This window comes from Equus caballus, chromosome 8, assembly GCF_041296265.1.
Source record: "Equus caballus isolate H_3958 breed thoroughbred chromosome 8, TB-T2T, whole genome shotgun sequence".
Taxonomy (NCBI): domain Eukaryota; kingdom Metazoa; phylum Chordata; class Mammalia; order Perissodactyla; family Equidae; genus Equus; species Equus caballus.
The window spans coordinates 31,944,860-31,968,797 of NC_091691.1; the positions used below are offsets into that span (position 1 = coordinate 31,944,860).

The window sequence follows — 23,938 nt, forward strand, 5'->3', positions numbered from 1 at the left end:
AGGAAAGGGGTCAGAACTGCCGCCCATTTCCAAGGAAGGAGCCTAGCGCCACACTGGTTCCTGCTCTGCCGACCAGGTGGAGGAAGCCCCGGTGACACTGTCCTCGCTCTCAGTTTCCCAAAACAAGGGCATAGGGTAAAGGATTGCCAATGCTCCTTGCAGATCCCAAACTCAGTTATTCTGCCTTTGGAGAAGGGAGGGCACAAGAACAAAAGGTCAGGGTGACAGTCTGAGAAATGAAGGCCCTGGCACCTGAAGGTGCTGGAGCAGAGGGCTGTCTCATCATAGCTGGCCGGGGTGATGGCGGCCTGATTGCCAGTGATCATGTCCTCCAGCGAGGCTTGCTGGATCACATCAAAGCTGACGCCCATGCTGTCGGCCCCTTCCATGTCGTTGACATGATGAGACTGCAGGATGGTGTTGACTGCCAGGTTCTGAATGTCCAGCTCCACGCACACTGCACACAAAGACACCACTACTTGTGACTCACTCTTCCTAGTTCTAGAGCCTGACCCAGCAAGCACCATCTCAGAAAAGTTACTACTTTCCAGGGTGGCCAGAGGCAGCCGATGAGCATCTCTGACTTGGGCTGATGGCAGAGCCCACTTCACTCTTGTCCCACCCTCACAGAGCCCGCCCCGCTCTCGTCCCACACCTGCAGAGGTCCCCCTGCTGCAGGCTGAGCTCCCACATTAGCACAGCCAAGCTCTGGGCATCAGCAGTGGGGCATTCTCACCACCAAAGAATGGCAACAAATGCAGAAACACCAGCTGCTGAGGTCTGCATGTGCCTCAGCCACCCACCTGTGGAGTAACAGCCTGAACTGTTGATCTCCACAGTGGCCTGGTCCTCAAACTCCATGATGAGGCGGTTGTCATCAGCCTCCTTCCCGCCCAGGTCAGGGCGTGATGTAGGAGACAGCCAGAGCAAGTGGTTGTGGCGCTGGAGATGGCGGGCAAAGAAGAGGTCGGAGCCAAAGGTGGAGATGTCCTCAGGCAGATTCCCAATGGGGATGTGGAAGTACCTGCACAAGGACACAGGGTCAGCTCCAAGGGGCACAGGGTCAGCCCCAGGAGGGGCAACTGGGGAAGGCTGACTTGCCACCAGAGACTAACAAGGCTGGCAACAACCAAGATGGCCAGAGCTGTAGAAATCCCAAGAAACACCCCTCTGCTCTGCTCACCTGCTCATCTCAAAGGCCTGTGATAGACAAGTGTCCAGGTTGAGGTAGTGGCGGATCATACGCTGGGCCCCATGGCGCTGCCAGTCCAGGACTCCATAGCTGACCTTATCGACCATGCGGACAGGCACCAGAGGGAATTCCTCCAAGATGGGAACCTCACTGGCCAGCCTCTTCAGCTCCCAGTTGGACTGAACAGCGATGAGCGTGGGCCCGCGGCGTTCCTCCTAGGTGCAGGGAAGAGAGTGGCTAGGTGGATCCAGCCTGGGGGAGGTGCTCACGTGGCAGGACCCCGACCACACTCACTTTGTAGGCCAGTAGGAAGCGCTGGATGGCTCTGCAGATGGTCTTCAAGTCGGTTTCCGCCCGAACTTCAAAAGTGTGTTTGGCGGGGGGCAGGAGCTCGGGGCCCACTTTCTCTAGCAGGAGACTGTGCTCAGCTGAGTACAGGGCGCTGAGGCTTGGCATCTGGTTGCTTCGCACCTGGACAAACAAGGAACACCTCAGTCCTCTCCCTGCCGGAAGGTGGCTGGGTGGCCCTGAGAGCGGGTAGCAGGGCCCGTCTTGCAATTCCACTACTAATGCAATCATCAGAGGGACTCATGAGCAAAGGCTTTTGGAAACAAGGCAGGGGCTTGCCATCCTCCCACCCAGCAATCTGCTCCTCCCCAGATCCTATCCCAGCAAGGCACCTTCCTCAGTCCCTTGCCCAGGAACTCACAGTGTCCAACACAAACACAGACGCCCTGCGCTGCGAGGGCACGAAGATGCCGAAGAGTGCTTTGTGGCCCTGCGCGTGATGATACAGGTAGATGTGGCGGATACTCCCTGCAGGAGGACATGGTCTGTCATCCCAAGATGTGCAAGAGGCAGGGCGAAGCAAGGGCAGTTGGCATGCACCATACCTGGTTCCAGGTAACTGAACTGGGCCAGAGAGCGCATCTCCAGGTGCTCAAGAGTGAAGGTTTCTGCTTCCCTGCCTGAAAGTTGCCTCACCAGCTGTTTATTGACCACACAGACACAACCCAGCTGCACCAGGGCCCGGAACAATAATGGAACCTGGAAAGGAGGCAGACAGGGCAGGGTGAGGGCTGTCTGGGGAGGGCCCACCGTTGGGGCACAGCCCACCACTCTCAGCCTTCTTTGCCAGACGTGTCGCTGAAATTCACTGTCTGTGGAATGGAGCCCACAGTCACTGCTCCTGGCCTGTGCATGCCCTGTGTGGGTTTTCTTTCTTCCATTCTGTCCAGTTGGATCCTGCACAGTTCAGCTGGGAAGAGTTACCTGAGTCTCGTACACACCCTCGATGTCTGGGGCCGACAGCTCAGTATTGATCTCGTTGATGTGTTCTTGGTACATGTCCTCCGACACCGAGTACTCATAGAGATTGTAGACCATGTTGGAGCGAGGAAGGACTCGATTCACCTGGGGACGATACAGCAATGACCTTGTCACACGGCTAAGTGATAACGTTTGTTGGATGCAGACATGCACACATACCTTCTTACACATGTCCACACACCACCTAAACAGTCCTGGGACTTCTGGAGCCCACACCATGGGATACCTCATATAGCCCACCTCTCCCAGTGAGTAAAACTAAAAGCTCTAACACAACCTCGAGAAGCCACCTGAGGCCCCTGAAAAGCAGACAAACTCTCAGACTAGTGGCGCAGGTGTTCCCAGCTTACTTTCCTCTGTTGTCTCCTGGGTTTAACCTGAGGGTATAGGCTGCAAAAACCCCAAGAAGCCACGTTTTCCTGGTCACAGGACTGGGAAAGGAGCACCCGAAGGAGCCAGAGTGGTGGGGCTCCTGGCTAGGGGCAGGCGGTTACCCAAAAGGACAAATACCCTACAAAGTTACACCACCATCTCACATCCAACAAAAACACAGCAACTCCAGAGCTTCTGTTCTCTGCCATCCTACACCCTCCCCGTCCTCCTTCTAGATCCACTTTCTGTTGAATCTTCTGGTCAGAATCTTCTCCAGAAAGCCTCCTCAGTCTAGCTCCCACTTACAAACAAGCAAATCTCATCTTCTCAACCAGATATTACCTTGTTATGAAATTCCTAGCACCCAACCAAGAGATGTGCACCAGACAGCCGCAATAAATGGGCTTAGGGAGGAGCAACTGGGAGCTCAGATGAGACACCAGGTGAGAGCCTACGAGGACACTACAACCAAGGCACAGAAGACCACCCACTGTAGGATTCCATTTATAGGAAATGTTTACAACAGGCTAATTTAGGGGCAGAACGTGGACCGGTAGTTACAGAGAGCTGGGGGAGGGGAGAGACTGCTAAGGGGTCTGGGGTTTCTTTCTGGGCAATGAAAATGTTCTAAGATTGACTGTGGTGAAGGTTGTATGACTGTGAATATACTAAAAGCCAATGAATTATACACTTTAAATGAGTGAACTGTGTACGGCACGTGAATTATATGCCAACAAAGCAGTTAACATCAGAAGGGTCTATGGAGACAGAACCTGCAGTCTCTGACAAAAGTCCAACCCAGTCCCTTCCCTGCTATGTGGACATCAGACACAAGAGGACAGCACACCCAGGGCAATGACAGCAGTAGCTCCCGTCAGTGAGCAGAGACATTGTTTCAATGAATTCTTGTAGCACCCCAAGAAGGTTCTCAGGAGATGGAGGCTCCAGAACACCTTGTTCAAGGTCACTAGGTCTTTGTATCTGCAAAGCCCGGTTCTTTTGGTGGCCTCCATCATTACAGACAACCTCAGAGGGTGAGCAGGCAGCTGACCACAGTGACCAGCAACAGCAGCTGCCTCCTGTACCTTGCGATATGAAGGTCCCTCCTCCGCTTTAGCCACTCGCTGGTTCACGTAGAACACGCGGGGGATGTTCAGCTTGATGCAGTACAAGTCACTGCTGATGACAGCCCACAGCCTGAACAGGCCAGGTTGGCTGGTCTCACTGATCTGAAAGGGAAACAGACTGTACAGCAGTGTGTGTCTCACCTTGTCACAGAAAGTGCTCCAAACCCGTGGACAAGCCACCTCCCAGGAGGCCTCCAGTACCAGCCATGAGCACAGTCACAAAGGTAAAGGCCTGCCCTTTCTCTTCCATCCCAGACTGTGGCATCACAGACCAGGATCATGAGCTGGCTAGACAGCCTTCCCATTGGCCATGCTGCTGCCGTTGGGTGTCCTGCCCTCCCATGGATAGCTGTCTGCACCTGCACAATCTGCCACGGAAGGTCCAGAATGCTGCGAGCGGTTCTTCGCAAGAAGCCCCCGAGTCCTGTGGTGGGCCTGTCTCGGATGGCCCCGGGCCGCGGTGCACCCTCTGCCACCTCCAGACGCCGCCTCTTCTTGCGAGCCAGGCGCTGTCGGGACTGCAGCTGCCACTTCTTCTTGTGGAACCGAAGCCAGACCAGCCACTCTTCCTGGGACAGATGGTGCAGCAGATCAAGAAGAGATGGTAAACACAATCAAGGAGCATGCAGTAAAGCAGAAATATCCTTCCACAGCAACTAAACCATGTAGGTCCCAAGCACTCTGTAAGGACTGGGCATCTCTCACCAACCATCTCAGGGGTCAAGACCCATCTTGGGGCCTTTGTGCTACTCAGCAGACCCTGAAGAGAGACAGCATGCCACTGCTCAGGCCCAACCGGCATCCTGCTCCCTCCTCCCACTGGCCACTCCAGATTGCCTGAGGCTTCTTACCTGGGTGGTTCCGAGGGCTGGAGGCTGCCCCAAGATCTCCTGCCAGGGCACCGTCAGCTCCAGGTCCTGCGATTCCTCCTGGCTCTCCCAGAGGACACGCTTCCTCTTAGTAGCGATGGGAACTGCTGAGGGGAGAGGCTTTGCAAGGCCAAAGTCTTCCATGTCAGGAGCGCCAAGGCTCTGGGTCCCTTCAGGAACCTGGGCCATGCCTATCTGCAAAGACCCAAAGGAGACTTAAAACACCAGATCTCTCCCAGCAAATTCCACTTTCAGAGATCTATCATAAGTACATCATTTGAAATGGATAAAATACTTGCACACAAAGACGTTCACTTACAGACTAATCTATTTTTAACTTTTAGTAGTGAAGAGGTCAAACAGAAAATGTCACTCAAGTACAGCCATGTGCCGCAAAAAGATGTCTGTCAACAGACTGCACATAAGACGGTGGTCCCATAAGATTAACACCATAGACCCTAGGTGTGCAGTAGGCTATGCCATCTAGATTTGTGTAAGTGTACTCTATGACACTCACACAACAATGAAATAGCCTAATAATGCATTTCTCAGAACATATCCCTGTTATTAAGCAATGCGTGACTGTACCACCATTATGAAGCAAATGTTTATTTTTCCATGTTTGCTCCAGAACTCTCTCCTTTTCATAATAAAATATTGCAGAGAATAGGTAAAACCCCCCTCTTCCTCCCTCCCAGCCCCCGAGTACAGTGTCTATGCCTCCCCATACATTCTCTACTTTTATCCATGTCCATAAACAACACACACCACTGCTTTAGGCTGCAGTTTTATGTAAATAGTTGCATAGTACACATCCTATTGCAACTTGTTTTTTCACTCAATGATCTATTTTTGAGACTGACTCCTACTGATACATCAAGACATGGTCCAGTCATTCTAACTGCAGGACATTCTATTATACAAATAAACCAGCTTGCCAATCCATGACATTCTAAATGAAGAACAGCTAGTTTCTACTCTTTCTGAACTACAAACTGGGATTCAGTGACCACCCTTCCACCTGCTGCCTGAAGAACTTGTGTTTGCTCTCCCACCAGAAATATGAACAGGTTCCTATTTCCCCACAAGTGTCAACACTTGATGTCACCATACTAACTCGTTTTTTGGTATGACATGGTATCCAAATATTTTGCATTTACCTGATAGTGAGGTTGACACTGTGGTAGGCAGCGTCTAAAATGGCCCCAATGACCCCACTTCCAGGTGTTCATGACCCTGTGTGACTCCCTCCTGAGTGTGGGCTGGACCCAGTGACTTGCCTCTAATGAACAGATTACAACAAAAGTAATGGGATGTCATTTCTGAGATCAGGTCATAAAATACTGTGACCTCTGCACTGCCGGCACTCTTCCTGGCTCTTATCCAGTGCTCACTCTGAAGAAGTCAGCTGCCATGCTGTGAGCTGTCCTATGGAGAGGTCCATGGAGCAAGGAACTGAGGACGGCATCCACAAATGGATGCTCCTGCCAGCCACCAGAGAGCTTGGAAGCAGATCCTTCCCCAGTTGCTGGGGGAAGCCTTCAGATGAGACCACAGTCCTGGCTGACACCTGACGGCGGCCTACGGGGAATCCTGAGCCAGTGGACCAGCTAAGCTGAGCCCAGATTCCCAATCTACAGACCACAGAAAGAGTGAGATAATAATACATGTGTGTTGTTTAAGTTGCTAAGTTCTGGGGTCATGTGCTACATAGCAATAGATAACTAATATACATGCTTATGGACCATTTCTAACTTTTGTACATTCCAAGTATCTTCTTCAAATTGTGACTTGTCTCTTCATTTTATGGGACTTCTGTGCTATAAAAAAGTTTCTGTGTTTTTTGTTTATTTTCTATTATAAAAATCATAAAAGTACAGTAATGAACTCCCATGTTCTTATTACCCAGATTCAATAATTATCAACATTCATTCTGCCATTCTTGTTTCAGACTATGGAAGACAAATTTTAATTAATTTATCAATCTTTCCCTTTATGATCTGTGTTTTTTATGTGCACCTTAAGATGCCCTTTCTATTCCAGCATCATCAGGACAGTCTCCTCTGTTTTTTCCTAAGGATTTTCATTTTATTTTTTCAATTTAGATCTTTATTCTAAATTTTTCAATTTAGATCTTTATTTGGAATTTGTTTTTATACTTAGTGTGAGATAGCAACTTACTTCTGAAGTATGAAAAACCGTTTCATATGAAATATGAAAAACGATTTCCCCTAGCGTCATTTATTGACTAAGAAGCCCTTTCTCTCCCTAATAATTTGTGATGCTACTTCTGCGATATACCAAGCTGCCATATATATTTGGATCTGCTTCTAGGCTCCCTATTAGTTCCATGCTCTACTGTCTTACCTTATTAAGATTTACAGTGAGTCTTGTCACATACTAAGATAAATTTCCCCTTTATTCTTTTTTTTTTAAAGATTGTATTTTTCCTCTTTCTCCCAAAGTCCATAATTGTGTATTTTTTTAGTTTGGGTCCTTCTAGTTGTGGCATGTAGGATGCCGCCTCAGCATGGCTTGATGAGCAGTGCCATGTCTGCACCCAGGATTCGAACTGGTGAAACCCTGGGCTGCTGAAGTGGAGCGCATGAACTCAACTGCTCGGCCACGGTGCCGGACCCCCCCTTTATTCTTCAAAATTGTTTTGGTTATTATTAACCTTGCTCTTCATATGAACTTTAGGATTCACTTGGCAAGTTTTATCAAAAAATTTTTTGCACATATTTTAATTGAATTTTACAGATTAACTTGGGGCAAATTGTTGTATTCTAACATTGAGTGCTTCCATCCATGAAGATGGTGTATCTCCCTACTTATTTAGGTGAATTCTTATATGCTTCAATAAAGTTGTATAATTTTTTTCCATACAAGTCTTGCACACATTTTGTTACCATGGCTTTATTCACTGGTATGTTATTTGCTGCTATTATAAATTGTATCTTTCAAAAAATATTTTCTGGTTTTAGTATAAAAGGAAGCTATAGATTTTTATACATTAGCCTTGCATCTAAGTCTTGATAAAATGTCTTATTAGTTAAAACAATTTCTGGATTTCCTTACAGTTTCCGTTAACAATTATATTGTCTGCAAATGATGAGTTTTACATCTCTCTTTCAATCCTTAAAATTTATTTTTCTTGTTTAATTATTCTGGCTAGGACCTCCAAACAATTCTGAATAGAAGTGGTGGTAACAGATATCCATTTCTTGTTTCTTATTTTAATGCTTCTAATGTTTTGCCATTAAGTATGATGTTTGCTATTGGGTTTTGATATAGAGAAACATCTCATCTTTTCTGATTTTAACTGCTCAAAGTTTTATCATAAACAGACATTAAAGTTTATCAAATGTTCTTTCCGTATGTATATGAGATAATCCTGTAAGTCTTCTCCTTTAATAAAGAATAAGTTAACAGATTTCTCCTAAGATTAAGTAAATTAGCACATTTCTAAAGTTACACACCTGCCATTCTTTGTATAAATCCTACTTGGACACAATGTTACTGTTTCTATACTCTGCAGAATTTAGTTTGTTGCTATTTTTGTATCTATTGTTCATAACTGACAATGGCCTGACTTCCCTTTCTTATCCTGCCCTATCAGTTTGTTACCAAGGTTACCAAATGAGCAAGGAGCCTTTTCCTCTTTTATTCTTCTCTGAAATAATTTGTTTATAATGTTTGGTAAAATTCCTCTGAAACATCATTTGGGTCCAGTGTTTGTTTCTTTTTAACTATGATCCAATTTTTTAATGGATAAAGTTCTACTCAGGTTTTGTATTTCTTCTTAGGTCAATTTGAATAATTCTTCTAGGATACTGTCCATTCCATCTAAGTTTTCCAATTGTTTAGCAGAGAAAGGTAATTGTTTTCATTTTTCAGGCTTTACTATATCCCCAATTATGTCTGTTTTCATTAAAATAAAACCCAAAAGATATATATCTTGACAAAGATTTGTCTATTTCCTAAGTCTTTTCAAAGGTCAAGGTTTGGTTTACTGTTGGTTTCATTCATTGCTTTCTTTCTACTTCCTGGGTTTATTGCGTTGTTCTCGAATTCTTCTGTTGGAAGTTTATTTAATTTTGTATTTGTTTTTCTTTTCTAATATACGCATTTAGATAGATAATGTGCATATAAGTACTCTTTAGCTGCACACTACAAATTTTGATAGTATTATTATTTTCATTCAGTAAGTATTTCTAATTTCCATTTTGACTTCTTTGACCCATGAGTTATTTATAAATGTGTTTTCTTTTTAAAATTCCAAAATAACATAGTCTATATATAAATTATTTGGAATCTGTTGCAACTTACTTTGTAGTATACGTATGGTCATTATTTTATGTGTTCCTGAAAAGAATGTGTATTCTCTAAATACTACTTGCAGGTTATCCTTCTTCACTAAATATAGTTAGTTAATTGTGACATTCCAACCTTACATATTTTCACTAGTTTTTGATCTGCTCAACCTATCAATTGAGAGATATGTTAAAATTTCCCACTGATTAGATGTCAATTTCTTCTAACTAGGTAAATTTTTACATTATTAATTGAAAGCTAAACTACTAGAATTATTATATATTTCTACTGAATTGTGACTTTATCATTTAATAACCATCCTTATCCCTACTAATATTTTCTGGCCTAAAGATTATTTTGTCTGGCATTAATTTAGCCATGTCAGCTTTGCTTTGTTTAACATTTACCTGGTATATATGTTTTTTCATCCTTTTAATCTTTCTGTGCCCTTATCTTTTAGGTATAGCTCTTATAAATAAGATCGAGTTAGATTTTAAAAATCCAATGTGAGAATCTTGTTTTTAGCAAGCACATTTGTATTCTGCTCTGGTCTAAGGCTCACTTTTCATTTTTAGCACCTGATAATTTTCTTTTTGCTCTTCTGATTTTAGCTATGCCTTTCATTATACTGTCTTTAGTATTTTTTTTACTGTTTCTAATAGATTTTATTTTATAGTTTAGAAAACCCAAGTCTCAAGGTACAGTGATTCACTCCAAGTATAATTAGTAAACCCTATATTTACATATAAGAAGATAGCTCTTCACCCTTAACTGATGATTCACAATGTGTTTCTATCACAAAAGAATGCCACTGGGAAGAATTAAAGGGTAAAAGTACCAAGGTATACATTTTTAGAAAGAAAAATTCTAGATGGTTGAATAAAAGCATCCAAAACCAGGACAGCAGCATGGGGACCCTGGTTCCCTGTGTGCGCCTACAGGAACCTGCCTAGCCCCGACCGTCACGGCCTCTGTTGTCCTGGCCTGGCCCCATTACCTGTCTCTTGCCTTCAAGGATGAAGAGCTCGCTGATTTTCTTCTGCTTGTAGATGTCATTCTTCTCCAACAGTTTTTTGTGCAGCCAGTCGGGGTGTTTGACACGCGGCACTGGGTTCTTCACCTACACGAAGGCGACACTGATCACTCGTCCGACTCTGCTAGTCTGGGGCTCTGAAGCCACCCTGGCCCTGTTTCCACTGGCTCTCAACCTCACCTGCTGTAGAGCCGCAGGAATCGTGATGATCTTCTGTATGGCACTCCCTAGCCGCTCGATGTAGTAGTCCCAATCCAGAATCTGAGCGTATAGGAAACGGACGACAGGGGCGCATAAGAGAACAATAGCAGCACTACACTCCACTCAGTGCTGAGCACTGTACTGAATGCTTCATGTGTCTTATTTAATCCACTAAGAAATTCTATGATGAAAGGTGCCCATTTCACAGAGGAAACTGAGGCGGAGAGCTTAAATGACTTTCCCAGGACCAGAGCAAGTAGGTGGCCGAGCCAGCACTAGAATCCTGAGCCAGAACCCTTGACCTTAGTCTAGCCAAGAGAACAAAGAGATTCCCTGCATCTGGCTTTTCCAATTTTTCCCTAAAGTGTAACTATTTTCTTACCCATCACATATCAGAAAGGAGGACGTCAAAACTGAAGACTTCAGACAAAAAAGTGACCTGAGTCAGGGACACCCTGCTCTGTCCAGCTCCTCTCCTAAACTTCTTAGAGCAGAAAAACATCAGCACTCACTGTCCGAATATCAAACTCTTGAAGAGAAGAACTCTTAAGCCACTTCCGGAGAAAGTGCTTCCTTACTGTGGGCTCTGCTTGGAAAATGGCGAGTGGGATGGCCCTGGGTGAGAAGAGATACAAAATGCACAAATGTGAAAATCTTCCTAAATCTGATCATGATGCTCATCAAGTGTACACGTATTTTACATGGAAATAGGACTTACAGTCTAGCTTGTAACCTATGTTTTCACTTAATGTTGTTATTTTCTATAAACTATGCCTTATATCTAATGCTTACTGTATTTAATAACTAAATACTACTTCATTTTATTAAAATACCATAGTTTAACACATAATCCCCCCACCGTTGGCCATTTGGTCTGTTCTGTTTGGTCACTGTTAACAGAGCTGTTTAACAAATGTCCTTACGTAAGTTATATATTATATATGTGCGTGCGTATAAACACTCCTAAAATGTTGTTTGTTGGGTAAAATATAGGAAGAGTCCATCTGCTTTTCTGACTGAATATGTCATTCACAAAGCAGCAAGGCAACTGTCAATGCCCCTCTTCCTTTCATTGGAGGAAATATTTGTTATTATCAAATCTTATAAACATAAAGAAACCTGGAAAGGACACACCTGTGTGTGCACCCACCTGGATAGCCACACCTAGCCCTAGCAAACTTCGAGCCCTGCCACTTTTCCTTCACATGCGAAAAGATAAGGATGAGGATGAAGCTCCCTGTGCAGCTCTCCTGAGCCTCCTCGTACGGAAGTAAACACAATCCTTATTGTGGTGTTCATCAATCCCAGGCAAGCTTCTATACTACTCCTATTTGTAGGTACCCGTGAAAAAAGAAAACTATTTCCCACATTCGTAAACTCTACATAGATGGAAGTATACTGTACGTATCATCCTGCAACTTGCTGTTTTTCATATCAGAGTTGTAACATGTAGCTGTGATTCAATCATTCCAAATCCTGTATTGCACTTCACTGCATAAAAAATACATTTACTCATTTTCTTCTGGTTGATGGACACTCACGGTGTTCCCAATTTTGCTATTAGACACAATGTAATCACACAGGGGCAGTTATGCAGGGCATGTCCCCAGAAGTGCTCAATTTTAGGGTGAATCAGCCATCTCCTACTTCATGCACTGCTCTTTTCTCTCCAAAGTGACTCATCCACTCTCCTGTCTCCACTATGACCGCTGGTCTACACGGTCCTTAACAAGTGGTTTCATCAGACTATTTCTAACCGATGGGTGCTTTTACATTCTGCATTTCCCGATTAGTGATCTTTGCATGTACTGTCCATCATTTTTCTTCATTTGTGAACTGCCTATTCATATCTGTTGCCTACTTCTTCTTTGGGTTGTTTGTCTTTTTCTTATTTATACATAAAAGTTCTTTACTTTATCCTATATATAATCTATTTTAGCCTTATATCAAATTCCTTTTCCTTTTGTTATGACTGTGGGGATTTCTTTTTAAGGAGATATTTGCTGTGTTTCGTTCATTTTCTTTTCCCTCCAGGCCTTTCTGGCATTGGTGAGAACACTGATTATTGAAGTTTCTATCTTTATCAGTTATCTGCTGCAGTATTACAGACCACCTCAAAACTCAGTGGATTGAAACAATAATCATTTTTTGCTTGTAAGTCTGTAATTTGCCTGGGGTTTGAAGTTTGTAGTCTTGCCTGGGGGAACTTGTGTATCTGCAGTGGCCTCCCTTGCAGGTGTGGCAGTTGGTGCTGTCAGCTGGGCCTCTCTCTGTACATGACCTCTCAGGTTCCACAGTCTGGGCCTCCCTCTGCACACAACCTCTTGGCCACACCAGGCAGCAAGAGGGTGAGAGGAACATAAGGCCTCTTACAACCAGAGTTCAGCAGTCACATGTCACTCCTGCCATATGCCATTAGTCATAGCATGTCATAGGGCTGCCTAGACTCTGGGCAAGGGGAGAAGACACACCCTGTTGGGGGAGGAGCAGCCAGCTCCATTATAAAGGGTCACGGAGGCACCGCTGTGGCGGTCTTTAAAACAGTTTCTCTTGACGGTGCTTAGCACTCTCCTGGGTCTGCCCACCTGTTCTCAAGGCTTGCCCATGGAGCCACGTCTAGTCCCTGAGCTCTTGGTAGGAAGCTCTGCCAAGGTCATGGGATGACAGGCAGGATGAGTTCTTTCTTTCATCTTATGCACTATCAACAGGAAAAACCAGGCCTTCAACATTCTGTATTTTCCTGTTTCATTCATGCAGTGCTTGCACAACTCAAACGGCCCAATGGCACTGGGTGACAGATCTGCCCTGTTGACCCTGAACCTTCCACAGTTGGGACTGGACACTGCTTGCTATCTGATAGAATCCTCTGCTGTTGCCCTTGACGTGTTCCAGAAGCTGGAGGACATTTCCTTCTGTCAGCAAAGAGGGTTAGGAGACACGGCCCTGGCAGTGCAATGGAGCCTTAGGTGCTGGAGCATTCTGTGAGGCAAGCCACTACAACCTCTCCAGCCAGGGCAGCATCAGTCTCCCTGAAGGTGTGAGTGACGCAGGGCCCTGTCCTAAACCTGAACTGGACCTTGTGACGGGGTCCATCATAGCTGACTCTCCAAGTCGCCCCCACACCTCTATGCCTGACTGAGAGGGTGCCCTTGGTCTGGCCTCCCAAGAAACTAAGCCCCAGCTTCTCAGGGGCTCCAGGTGGACGGGCTCACCACACCCTCTCAGGGGTCCTGCCAGGGACCCAGCAAGCCTTCCTGTCATCTGATTTGCAGGGAGTCGGAGGCCCAGTCCCTCCCTCTTCCAACACCTCACTGTCCCTGCTCTTCTTAAGGAGCTCACCTCTCTATCGAGGGACAGAGGTTCCACAAAAAACACAGGTTTTCAACGTGAGCATCCAAATCCTTAAAGAATCACTTCCTTAACCTTGGAAACCCCTACCTCTCTGTGACTGGAGACCCCTCAGGCTTCCGGGAGATGATGTAGCGGCAGCTCAGCCCTGCATCTTTCACCATCTGATCTCCCAGGAACTCAGCCAGGCGCTTAGCCGTGCTGATGGATGTAGACTTCTGCTCCCCATAATCTTCCAGCTTCCGAGACATGGAACGATTCTCAGAGATCAGCTCAAACAGCTCAGAATCAGGCATGTTGGCTGCCTGGAGAAAGAGGCAATGGGAAAAACATCATGCAGAGGTAGAGGAGCCTCACCCCAAGCTCAGCCTGGACTTTCCTCTCACGGAGTTGTGTGTTTCTCTAGCCTGATGAGCTGAAGGCAACAGTATAATGGGGTTGTCTCACCAGTGTACAGCAATACTTTAAAAAAACACACACAAAACTTTAACTTTTATTTTATTAAACTGTGCAGAAAATGTCAAGAAACATTTATTGAGCCATAAGCACTGAGACTGCAAAGAAAGGAGAAAGACAGGGCAAAAACTGGTGATTTTTCTCCTAAAAGGAAGAGAAAGACAGGGAAAAGCAGTCAGGAGGGAGGAAATAGAGAGACCCTGGCCAGGTGGAGAGCCGCTGGAGCAACTGAGGAGCCAGTGGCATTCTTGGTTGATGAAGAGTCTGAGGGGCCTGAGGACAGACAGCTACATCTGTTCCCATGCACACGCTCCTTTGCACACACATCCCTGACCTCCCACCCCTTCTCCTCTGCACACCCATCCCTGACCTCCCACCCCTGACCTTGTACACACCCATCCCTGACCTCCCACCCCTGACCTTGTACATAATCCCTGACCTCCCACTCCTGCCCTTGTGCACATGCATCCCTGACCTCCCATCCCTGCCCTTGTGCACATGCATCCATGACCTCCTGCCCCTGCTCCTGTGCACACCCATCCCTGACCTCCCACCCCTGACCTTTTGCACACCCATCCCTGACCTCTCGCCCTTGCCCTTGTATACATCCATCCCTGACCACCCATCCCTGCCCCTGTGCATACCCATCCCTGACTTCCCACCCCTACCCTTGTACACACACATCCCTCTCGCCCCAGCTCCTGTGCACACACATCCCTGAACTCCCACCCCTGCCCTTGTGCACACCCATCCCTGACCTCCCACCCCCAACATCCCATAAGATTTGCTCAGGTCACGAGAGTTTCAGGTGATCTTCCCCCTTGGTGCTTACTCTCATGTATGGGTCAACTCTATAAAGAATGAAACGACATGCCACAAAACACAGGAAGCCAGAAAAATGTTTCAGAATATTCTAGTATTCCTTTTACCCAGAAAGCCTCCTCCTAGCAAACAACGCAGGAGAGGAGGGACTGGCATCTACACAAAGATGTTCAATGCGACATTATTTACAACAGTGGAAACCTGAAGCCCATCTGACGCCCAACAGTAGCAGAGTGGTCCATAAATTAAGCCACGCAAACTTGATGAAATACAAAGACTACAGAGCAACATGCGGTAATGGTAAATTCTATGAGAAGGTGTATCTAAAGATAAGGCAACACAGTCGTTGAAGTTGTAGGAATTATGTGTGTGTTCATAGAGCCTACAAAGATTTAAACAATCAAAGAAGCTGATATGATCATTGGTAAATTTCTCTCTTACAATTCCTTTTACCATCACACTATTTGCTTCCTTCACAGAATCCTGTAACTGGATGCAGAAGCTGAGGGGGGATTCTGAGAGACACTGGAAGTCTTGAGATTTTGTCAGAATTAGCCTGAGTTCATCTGTCACTTGGCCCTCCAGGAGCCCAGGGAACACCAGGTCTCTCTGCCCACAGATGCCTCAGAGCCAGGTGAGGAGGAAGGCGGCCTTACCTTGCTATACAGCACGTCCAACCAGTAATCGGCCACCTTGGCAACAGAGCCATACACTTCTTCTAGGGTGCTGCCCTTGAGGAAGGCCTCGAACACTGAGGACTGGAAGATTTTAATCAGCTGCAGCTCCCCGCGACGTTTGACCTCGAAGCCCTTTAGCTCGGCCAGGGAACCATCCTCATTGAACACAGCATATCTAGAAACACAGGCAAGCACAGGAGTGAAACACAGCCTGGGATGCTGGCTGCTCTTCATTGCCTCTCTGCCTTTCTCCTTTTCTTTCTGAGCCTCCCCTCTAGCATCCATCAGGTAGCAAACATCTCTCCACCCTGAGGTTTATGCTTCTCCAACATAAAACTGACTTAGGGGCTTGCAGCCTGTAGAACCAGAATCTAACAGGTGAAGAAACAGCTGGTGGCATCATTGTCGACAACAGCTTTCCAAATTGAATCAAAAAGGCCAAAACCAGAACTGAGGTCTGTTCCCATCCTGGCTCCTGGTCCATTTCCTGGACGAGTTGCTAAGTCTCATCCTTCTTCCCTTCCCAACCACAAAGGCTGTGGGACTCCTACCTCTTCTTCAGTTTCTTGCCTTCTTCCTTGGAGGCTGGAAGAATCATGGCAAGGTACGGTCCATCGACCTCAAAAAAGATGCTATTCTCTGAGCGGGTGACATAGGTGAGCGAGGAAGGCTCAGCCAGTTCCTGGTACTGATCATTGGTGAAACCTTCCTACAAAACAAGAACACGAAGAGCAGGCAGCCTCACTCATAACTGTCCAGACCTGGAAACAACCGGCTACCCTCCAAAGAGTGGATGGATCAGCAAACCGGGGCTCTTCTCTATACTGGACACCACTTGGCAAGAGAAAAGGATCAAGTTCTGACACAAGTCCAATGTGGATGAACCAAAGTGCATTCTGCTCAGCCCACGAGGTTACACACCATGTTTCCATGCATAGGACATTCTGGAAAAGGCAAAATTATCACCCAAAGATCAATGGGGCAGCCAGGGTTTGGGGTTGTGGAGATGGGCTGACAACAAAGGGGCAGCACTCAGGAATCTATGGGGTGATGGAGCTGTCCTGTGTTGCTCTGTGGTGGTGATCACATGACTCTACATGTGGGTCAAAACCCACAGAACTGCACTCTATCAAGAGAGAATTTTACTGTATGCAAATTAAAAAACATTCAGCCAGGATATCAAGCGACCCCAAAAGGGACTGCAGACTGGGACAAATGACTCAACTGCATTATTGACCTATGACAGAACCCCGCCAAAGGGCTGGAGAAGAAAGGCTGACTTAAGTGACTTTGGCAAACCGTGTTTTGACTAGAGAGCATAAGACTAAGGATAAAAACACCTGTATGAAAACACTGCACTGCAGCTGTAGATTTACTGCTCACAGTGGCACATTCTGAACTATTTTACACACACTAGGGTTGAACAAATAAGTACATATACTGAGAAAATTAGAGATAGGTTTCTCACTGCAGGAGAAAGAAGATACTAATAAAGAAAGGAACAGTATATATCAATACAGACCCATGTCATATACTTAAAATATAGGTACAGATAGAGAAATAAACATAGATGTGGGGGGGGCAGTATACATACACATATTTCCTGTCTCATCCACTGTGAGCAGCTGGAAGCAGTGACACCCCAGCAGCAATGAGCACACCAGCACCTGATTTTGGTTTCTAACACCATTCTCCAATATAAAAGGAGTGTGGGCTCCTTGGAGAAAAGGTTGATTCCAGGGTTGGAATAGGGAAAATATAAGATGCAGCACCTTGTAGTACCAGGAAGTAAGAAACTGCTCCCAAAAAACCCAAACCCAAACCACAAAATGGGGGCATGTCTCAAGAACATGTGGGCAAATGTGAAGCACTCAGTGTCCAAAGGAGAACAAGCTGAGCAACAAAACACACTGCAACAGCACTGGGTTACAACCCAATATCACAGACATCCATGAACCCATTCTGATGTCACAAACAACTAAGCACATGGGTAAGTGAAGGAATAAATGGGAGAGCAGCAGACAATCCTTCCTTACAGAAGGAGTCCAGTTAATAAATGTACAAGGAATGAGAGAAATAGGGAATCCCCATAGAGGGAAACCACCCAGAAAACACCAGTGATGACTGCTGCAGTGAGAGCTGCTGATGGTGCTGAGGGCAGCGGGCCAGAGCTTAGGGAGAAACGGGACACTTGCATAGTCTCAGAATATCTCCTCCACAGTATTTACTAATTACTGTGGTGGCTTTAATAAACGGCCAGACTCTGACACTCCTCCTTCTGGGATGGGAAGCTTAATTCCTCTCCTGGGATGTGGACTCACTGACTCACCCCATAACACGACAGTGGGGAAGCCGGCAGGCAGCAAGTGCATCCAGTGACCAGAAGTGCAGATCCTGACACCAGGCACTGACAGAATGCCAACACACGGCACGTCACCTCTGCGGCCCTCCTCCAAAAAACCCAAATAACCTCAGTATAATAACAAGAAATAACAGACGAATCCAAATCGAGGGGCAGTCAACAAAACACCTGACCAGCACTCACTGAAGTGTCCTGGTCACGAGAGACAGGAAAGACCGAGGGGCTGGCAGACTGAAGGGGACTAAGAAGACAGGACGACTACAGGCAGCGTGGGGTCCTAGAAACACTCAGAAATCCAAATAAAGACTGTAGTTTAGTTAGTGTTGTGCCAACAGGAATTTCTTAGTTCTGGTAAGTGTAGCATGGTTGATAGAAGATGTTAACATTAGGGGAAGTGGGCTGAAGGGTATATAGGAATTCTCTGTTCTATCTTTGTAATTTTTCTGTAAGTCTAAAACCATTTCAAAATAAAAAGTTAAAAGCAAGACAGTCTGGGTGCTATGCTGAAGGAGAATGCAGACTCACTCAAGTAACTTTTAAGCACAGCATTTTCTGTACAGATCCTCAGGCTAAAGAAAAACAATCTGAATGGTGGAGGAAAGGTGGTCTGAAATTAGGAAGTGGAGTGTGCCAGTCAGAGAGCCCGCAGTCCCCTTTCCCAAAGCCCCATCAGAGTGGTGGCACTAGGAAACCAGGCCCAGATGGTAGTCCCTCCCTGGAGACCCAGGCTCACCTTGACCATGATGTTTAACATGGCCCCAGGGTAGGAGATGGTCACCTTGGGCTTTTTCACACTGGTTGTCTTGACGACAAAGTTTTCAGGAAAACTGTTGGGCAGGACGCACCATATTCCATCTGTGTCCAGCTCTAAGGGCCTCCTTCAGAGAAACAGAGAAATAAGGCCACATGGATGCTGGACCATGGCCCCCATAGTGAGAATTCAGTGTCAAGTCCTGACAGCAGACAAGGCCCTTCCTGGCCATGAACCCATGAAACGAAACGCCCACCCATTTCCAACTCCATCTGTGCTAACCTGCTGCTTCCTACTCCCAGCGCCCCTGGCCTTCCCTACTAGGCCACGTCGCCCCAGTGGCTGACCAAAGCGCTCACCCGATCTGCTCGATCAGCTCCCGTGCCTGGGTGATGATGTTGGCCCCCGTGAAGCAGACAATGCCGGCCATCTCCATGGAGTACCAGCGGGCCCTGTGAAGGACAGTTACAGCCTGGGGGTGAGCGGGGCTCTTTCCAGAGGGTCATGAGGTAGAGAGAGAGAAGGACGCCAAGAAGTGGACATCTGAAGCAGGGCAGGAGAACTAAGGTGGAATCTAGCACTGTGCTGAGGACACTTCTCTGTCCTTTCTTCAGGGTGCGAGGCTCAACTCAGGAAAGTTCTGGAAAGATGCAGCATGCTGCCACTGCAACAGCTTACGACCTCAGCCTTGGTAGGACTCAATATTAGCCCAGATGGTCACGTGTCCCCTGCGAGCCTTCTCCCACTCTGCCCAGCATCATCTCACACCTTCTCCATTCTCCCAAACCTGAGGCTCATCCTTCAACTTCTGGGGGAAAATATAACCCTGCAGACACCTTCAGCTTCCCACCAGGGCACCTGGCTCACTGTTCTCAAGCTAGAGGTGTCAGGTGACCCGAGGCCAGCCCTCCTGCCCCTGGATCTCTGCTCAGGTTCTATCTCTGCTCTCTGCCCCTCCTTCCCTGTCATTAAAAAGCAACAACAAATACACAAAGGACCCTCCCTCAAACCCAATCTCTGGCATCATCACCATGTTTCTCCTCCAAAGCCGCTCATGCTGACCCTCCTCATGTCCCCCACCCACAGTGGCCAGGCCTCACCTTCACTGACCTGCTCTCCCCGAGGCCCCCATCCACCATTGCATCCAATGGACAAACTCAGGTCCCACTTTGCCTCATCTCCCTGCATCACCCAACACCAGAAACACTCTCCACCTTGGCTTTAAGACCTCCTACTCCTGGCTTTCTTGACTTCTCAGGCAGCTTTACATCCCTCATTAGTCACACGATGTTGCTTAGCAACTGCCTAGACCCTCTCCACATCCCCAAATGATGACATTCATTAAGTCATAAACAAGCCAGAAACTACCAAATCGCTGCCTTTGTGTTCAAACACATCCAGCAATACCGATCCCCTCGGCACCCCAGACCCTCTGAGTTAGCGTGGCCCTACTCTTCAACCTCCCACTCCAGCCCTGCTTGCTCCTATATTCCCTGGAGAAAGCCTGCAGTCCTGACTCTCCCTCTTGTCTATCCATTCACTCGACCCGCAGGCGTCCAGAGCCCCCAGGCAGCAGCGCACCCTTTGCGCATAACGTAGCCGTAGAAGGAGTTGAGGATGCACTTGTGCGCCAGCTGCAGGGAGTCGTACAGCACCTCCATGTTCCTGCAGCGCTTCACTTCGGCCGCGTCACCCACCTCCACGGCTGCTGAGAGCTTCTTTTTCCACACCTGAGAACCATACAAAGACTGATCACCTCCTAGATTCTCCCAGCTCACATTCTCCAGTCAACGGCCCAAGGTTTCAATCATTTGAAAATTTCAAATCCATAGAAAACTAGAAAACACAATACTGTGAAGACCGTACATGCTTTTCCCGGAGGAACCACTGTCGATGTTTTGCTACATTTCCTTTATTCCATTCTCTCTATTGGCACAACCCATTGAAAGTTGTAGATATCGTGACCCAACCCCCCTAAATACTTCAGCACACAATTTCCAGGAACAAGGACATTCTCCTTCATAACCACAATACCATCACTACACCCAAGAAACTTAATGTGGATACAATACCGACTTGTCCCTTATAGGGTCTACACAATCCCCAACCCAGGCGCCAGGCCAGAACGACAGCCTTCTCATGTGTAGGAGTCACCTTTAATCTAGAAGTGTCCCATGTGAGGCAGATGTCCTGAAAAGAGTTCTGAACACAGAGGAACATGTCCATGTCACATTTTTGTTTCTCGTAAGACCAAGGACTAGGAGAAAATACTGTTACAGCAACAACCCACTTGGACACCTCAGACTTGGGGCAACTTTACTCTCCTGGGCCAGAACCCAGGACCTGACAGCTGGCTGGAGAAGCAAATGAAATCCATGTCTGAAGACCAGCAACACAGGCTTTGCTCCACCAGGTCCAGGGGCTCCCAATCCGAGTCCCGTTATTCAGTTTACTCTCTTACTCACTGCACTCGACAAGATGAGTTACAGGGTTTCTCAAACAAGAGAACTCAGAAACCGCTGACAGGCAGAGGGCAAAGCTAACATCATTAGAGATGACATCTTAGGATAACAGGTTACTCATTAGCCATCATACGGACCAACTGCTTATCAGATTCCATTTCAAGCACTGGAAGACGGACACAGCAAAGTTAACAAAGGACCGTGTGCTATTCTGAATGGTTGCAATGGAACCTTCTCTTCACTGTGGTGGTGGTTACACTGCTGTGTGTGTTTGTCAAAACCCACAGAACTGCCCACCTGAGAGGGAGAGATTCACCCCATGTCAATTTTACCTCAATAAAGTGGACACAACCACTAGGGAGGGTGATGGATACTGGTGCTTGGGGGCATCTGAACTCACTCCTGCCTGAGCTGCATTTCTTTCCCCATTTGCCGAGTTAGATGCTGTCACAGTGGTTGAACATTTACATTCTCCTCCCATCTCAGAACATTTCACCTTCACTCCCCAGCTGATGTATTCTCAGTACCTACAAGAGTGTCTGGCACGTAACAGGCACTCAACAAATGTCTCATATGAATGAAAGGCTCCAAAGAATTTTTTTATCAGACTGGAAGCCATCAGATCATGAACACCGGCCCTGGGGGGGTGCAGGACCCCAGTAACATCCGGTCCCAGCCATGGGGCACATGGTGACACTCAGCTCTCACATCCACAGACAGGCTGCACGCCCGGGATGCTGAGCCTCAGAGAAGAGGCCGAGGGACAGCTCTCCCATTGTGTTGGTGAGGGTCACTTTGGCAGATCAGCTCCCCCTGCTTCCCTGTGAGGAAGCGAGTCTTAAGCCAACAAGCACTGTGGGGTGGGCTTGGGACAATGCGTTGCCAGCTTCCGTGATGCAGCTGGCCATCCTGAGGCCACGGCATCCTAGGATGAGGAATCAGGCCTGCCTGTGTCTGCTTTAGGCAAATAAGAGCTACCCAGGAGGTCCCTGGCAAAAGCAACTGATAAAGAAATGCCAGAGAAGGCCATAAATATTTCAGCAAACTCCCCACCCAACATGAGAAGAAAATTTTTTTAAAGGTTTGGTATTTTAAAGAAAAACAAATTAAGATGTTTACTGATTGCCTACTATGTGCCAGGTACTGCATTAGACTCTGAAGGAGACAGTCACTACACTTTCAGTGCTTGTCTGATGAGGGAGATGGATGAACAAATAAGTTATTAAATTAAAATAAAGTGAGATGGTGTGGTAGTTCCTCAAAAGATTAAAAATACAGTTATTATATGATCCAACAATTTCACTTTTGGGTACATACCCAGAAGAATTGAAAGAAGGGACTTGAAGAGGTATTTGTTTAACCATGTTCACAGCAGCATTATGCACAAAAGCCAAAATGTGGAAGTAAGCCAAGTGTCCACGGATGAATGAACGGATAAACAAAATGTGGTATGTACATATGACAGGAATATCATTCAGCCTTAAAAAGGAAGGAAGTTCTGACACATACTACCACATGGATGAACCTTGAGGACATTATGCTAAGTGAAATAAGCCAATCCCAAAAAGACAAATACCATATGATTCCATCTATTCCAGATTCCTAGAGGAGTCAAACTCATAGAGACAGAAAGTAGAATGAGGGATTATTGTTAAATGGGTGCAGACTTTCAGTTTTGCAAAATGAAGAGTTCTGGAGATGCATGGTGGTGATGGTTGCACAACAATGTGAATGTACTTAATGCCACTGAACCGTACACTTAAAAATATGAAGTGTTGTAAGGACCAGCTCTGTGGCCAAGTGGTTAAGTTCGCACGCTCCAGCTTTGGCAGCCCAGGGTTTCACCGGTTCGTATCCTGGGCGCGGACATGGCTCCGCTCATTGGGCCATGCTGAGGCGGCATCCCACATGCCACAACTAGAAGGACCCACAACTAAAAAAATATATATATATATATATACAACTATGTACTGGGGGACTTTGGGGAGAAAAAGGGAAAATAAAATCTTTAAAAAAAAATTAAGTGTTGTATTATGTATATTTTACAATAAAAAAACAACAGGGCCAGCCCCGTGGCCAACTGGTTAAGTTCACGCACTCCAGTTTCGGCAGCCCAGGGTTTTGCCGGTTTGGATCCTGGGTGCAAACATGGCACCGCTCACCAGGCCATGCTGAGGCAGTGTCCCACACGCCACAACTAGAAGGACCCACAACTAAAATAGACAACTATGTACTTGGGGGATTTGGGGAGAAAAAGCAAAAAAAGCCATAACCAAAAAAACCCAAATAATAATAATAGTAGTAATGATAACAAAGCATGATGATGATCAGGACACGGCAGAAAGCGAGGGGATCGAGCAGCAGGGACCTTACCAAGTCTAGCAGTGAAGGAAGGTCTCTCAGAAGAAATAACTCATTTGCTTAAATATAAAACTATTACCTGTAATATTACAACTGAGGTGTTGCAATGTATTTTCCCTGATCCAACTGGATGAAACATGTCAGTAAAAACATTCCCCCAACTCTCCCCAGTCAGAGGTCAGCAAACTAAAGGGCCACACGGTGAATACCACAGATGTGTGGGCCTCAGTTTCTGTCGCAGCTGCTTACCTCCCCGCTGCAG

At 46.6% G+C, this 23,938-nt stretch overlaps 1 protein-coding gene across 2 annotated transcripts in view; it reads right to left on the reverse strand.

The window, feature by feature from the left end:
* The window catches only part of POLE (DNA polymerase epsilon, catalytic subunit), a 61,382-nt gene that overhangs the window by 15,268 nt on the left and 22,176 nt on the right, over nucleotides 1-23,938 (reverse strand). For both annotated transcript variants that reach the window (XM_023647376.2, XM_001915711.5), the window contains exons 21-39: nucleotides 20,435-20,583; nucleotides 19,213-19,305; nucleotides 18,836-18,980; nucleotides 16,292-16,449; nucleotides 15,720-15,915; nucleotides 13,876-14,090; nucleotides 10,950-11,052; nucleotides 10,417-10,497; nucleotides 10,201-10,323; nucleotides 4,872-5,084; nucleotides 4,380-4,589; nucleotides 3,979-4,122; nucleotides 2,465-2,605; nucleotides 2,086-2,239; nucleotides 1,902-2,008; nucleotides 1,487-1,663; nucleotides 1,184-1,407; nucleotides 804-1,024; nucleotides 253-457 (exon numbers count right to left, since the gene is read on the reverse strand). In XM_023647376.2, coding sequence (XP_023503144.2) covers nucleotides 253-457; nucleotides 804-1,024; nucleotides 1,184-1,407; nucleotides 1,487-1,663; nucleotides 1,902-2,008; nucleotides 2,086-2,239; nucleotides 2,465-2,605; nucleotides 3,979-4,122; nucleotides 4,380-4,589; nucleotides 4,872-5,084; nucleotides 10,201-10,323; nucleotides 10,417-10,497; nucleotides 10,950-11,052; nucleotides 13,876-14,090; nucleotides 15,720-15,915; nucleotides 16,292-16,449; nucleotides 18,836-18,980; nucleotides 19,213-19,305; nucleotides 20,435-20,583 — 3,059 coding nt within the window. The remainder of the gene's footprint in view (nucleotides 1-252; nucleotides 458-803; nucleotides 1,025-1,183; nucleotides 1,408-1,486; nucleotides 1,664-1,901; nucleotides 2,009-2,085; nucleotides 2,240-2,464; nucleotides 2,606-3,978; nucleotides 4,123-4,379; nucleotides 4,590-4,871; nucleotides 5,085-10,200; nucleotides 10,324-10,416; nucleotides 10,498-10,949; nucleotides 11,053-13,875; nucleotides 14,091-15,719; nucleotides 15,916-16,291; nucleotides 16,450-18,835; nucleotides 18,981-19,212; nucleotides 19,306-20,434; nucleotides 20,584-23,938) is intronic.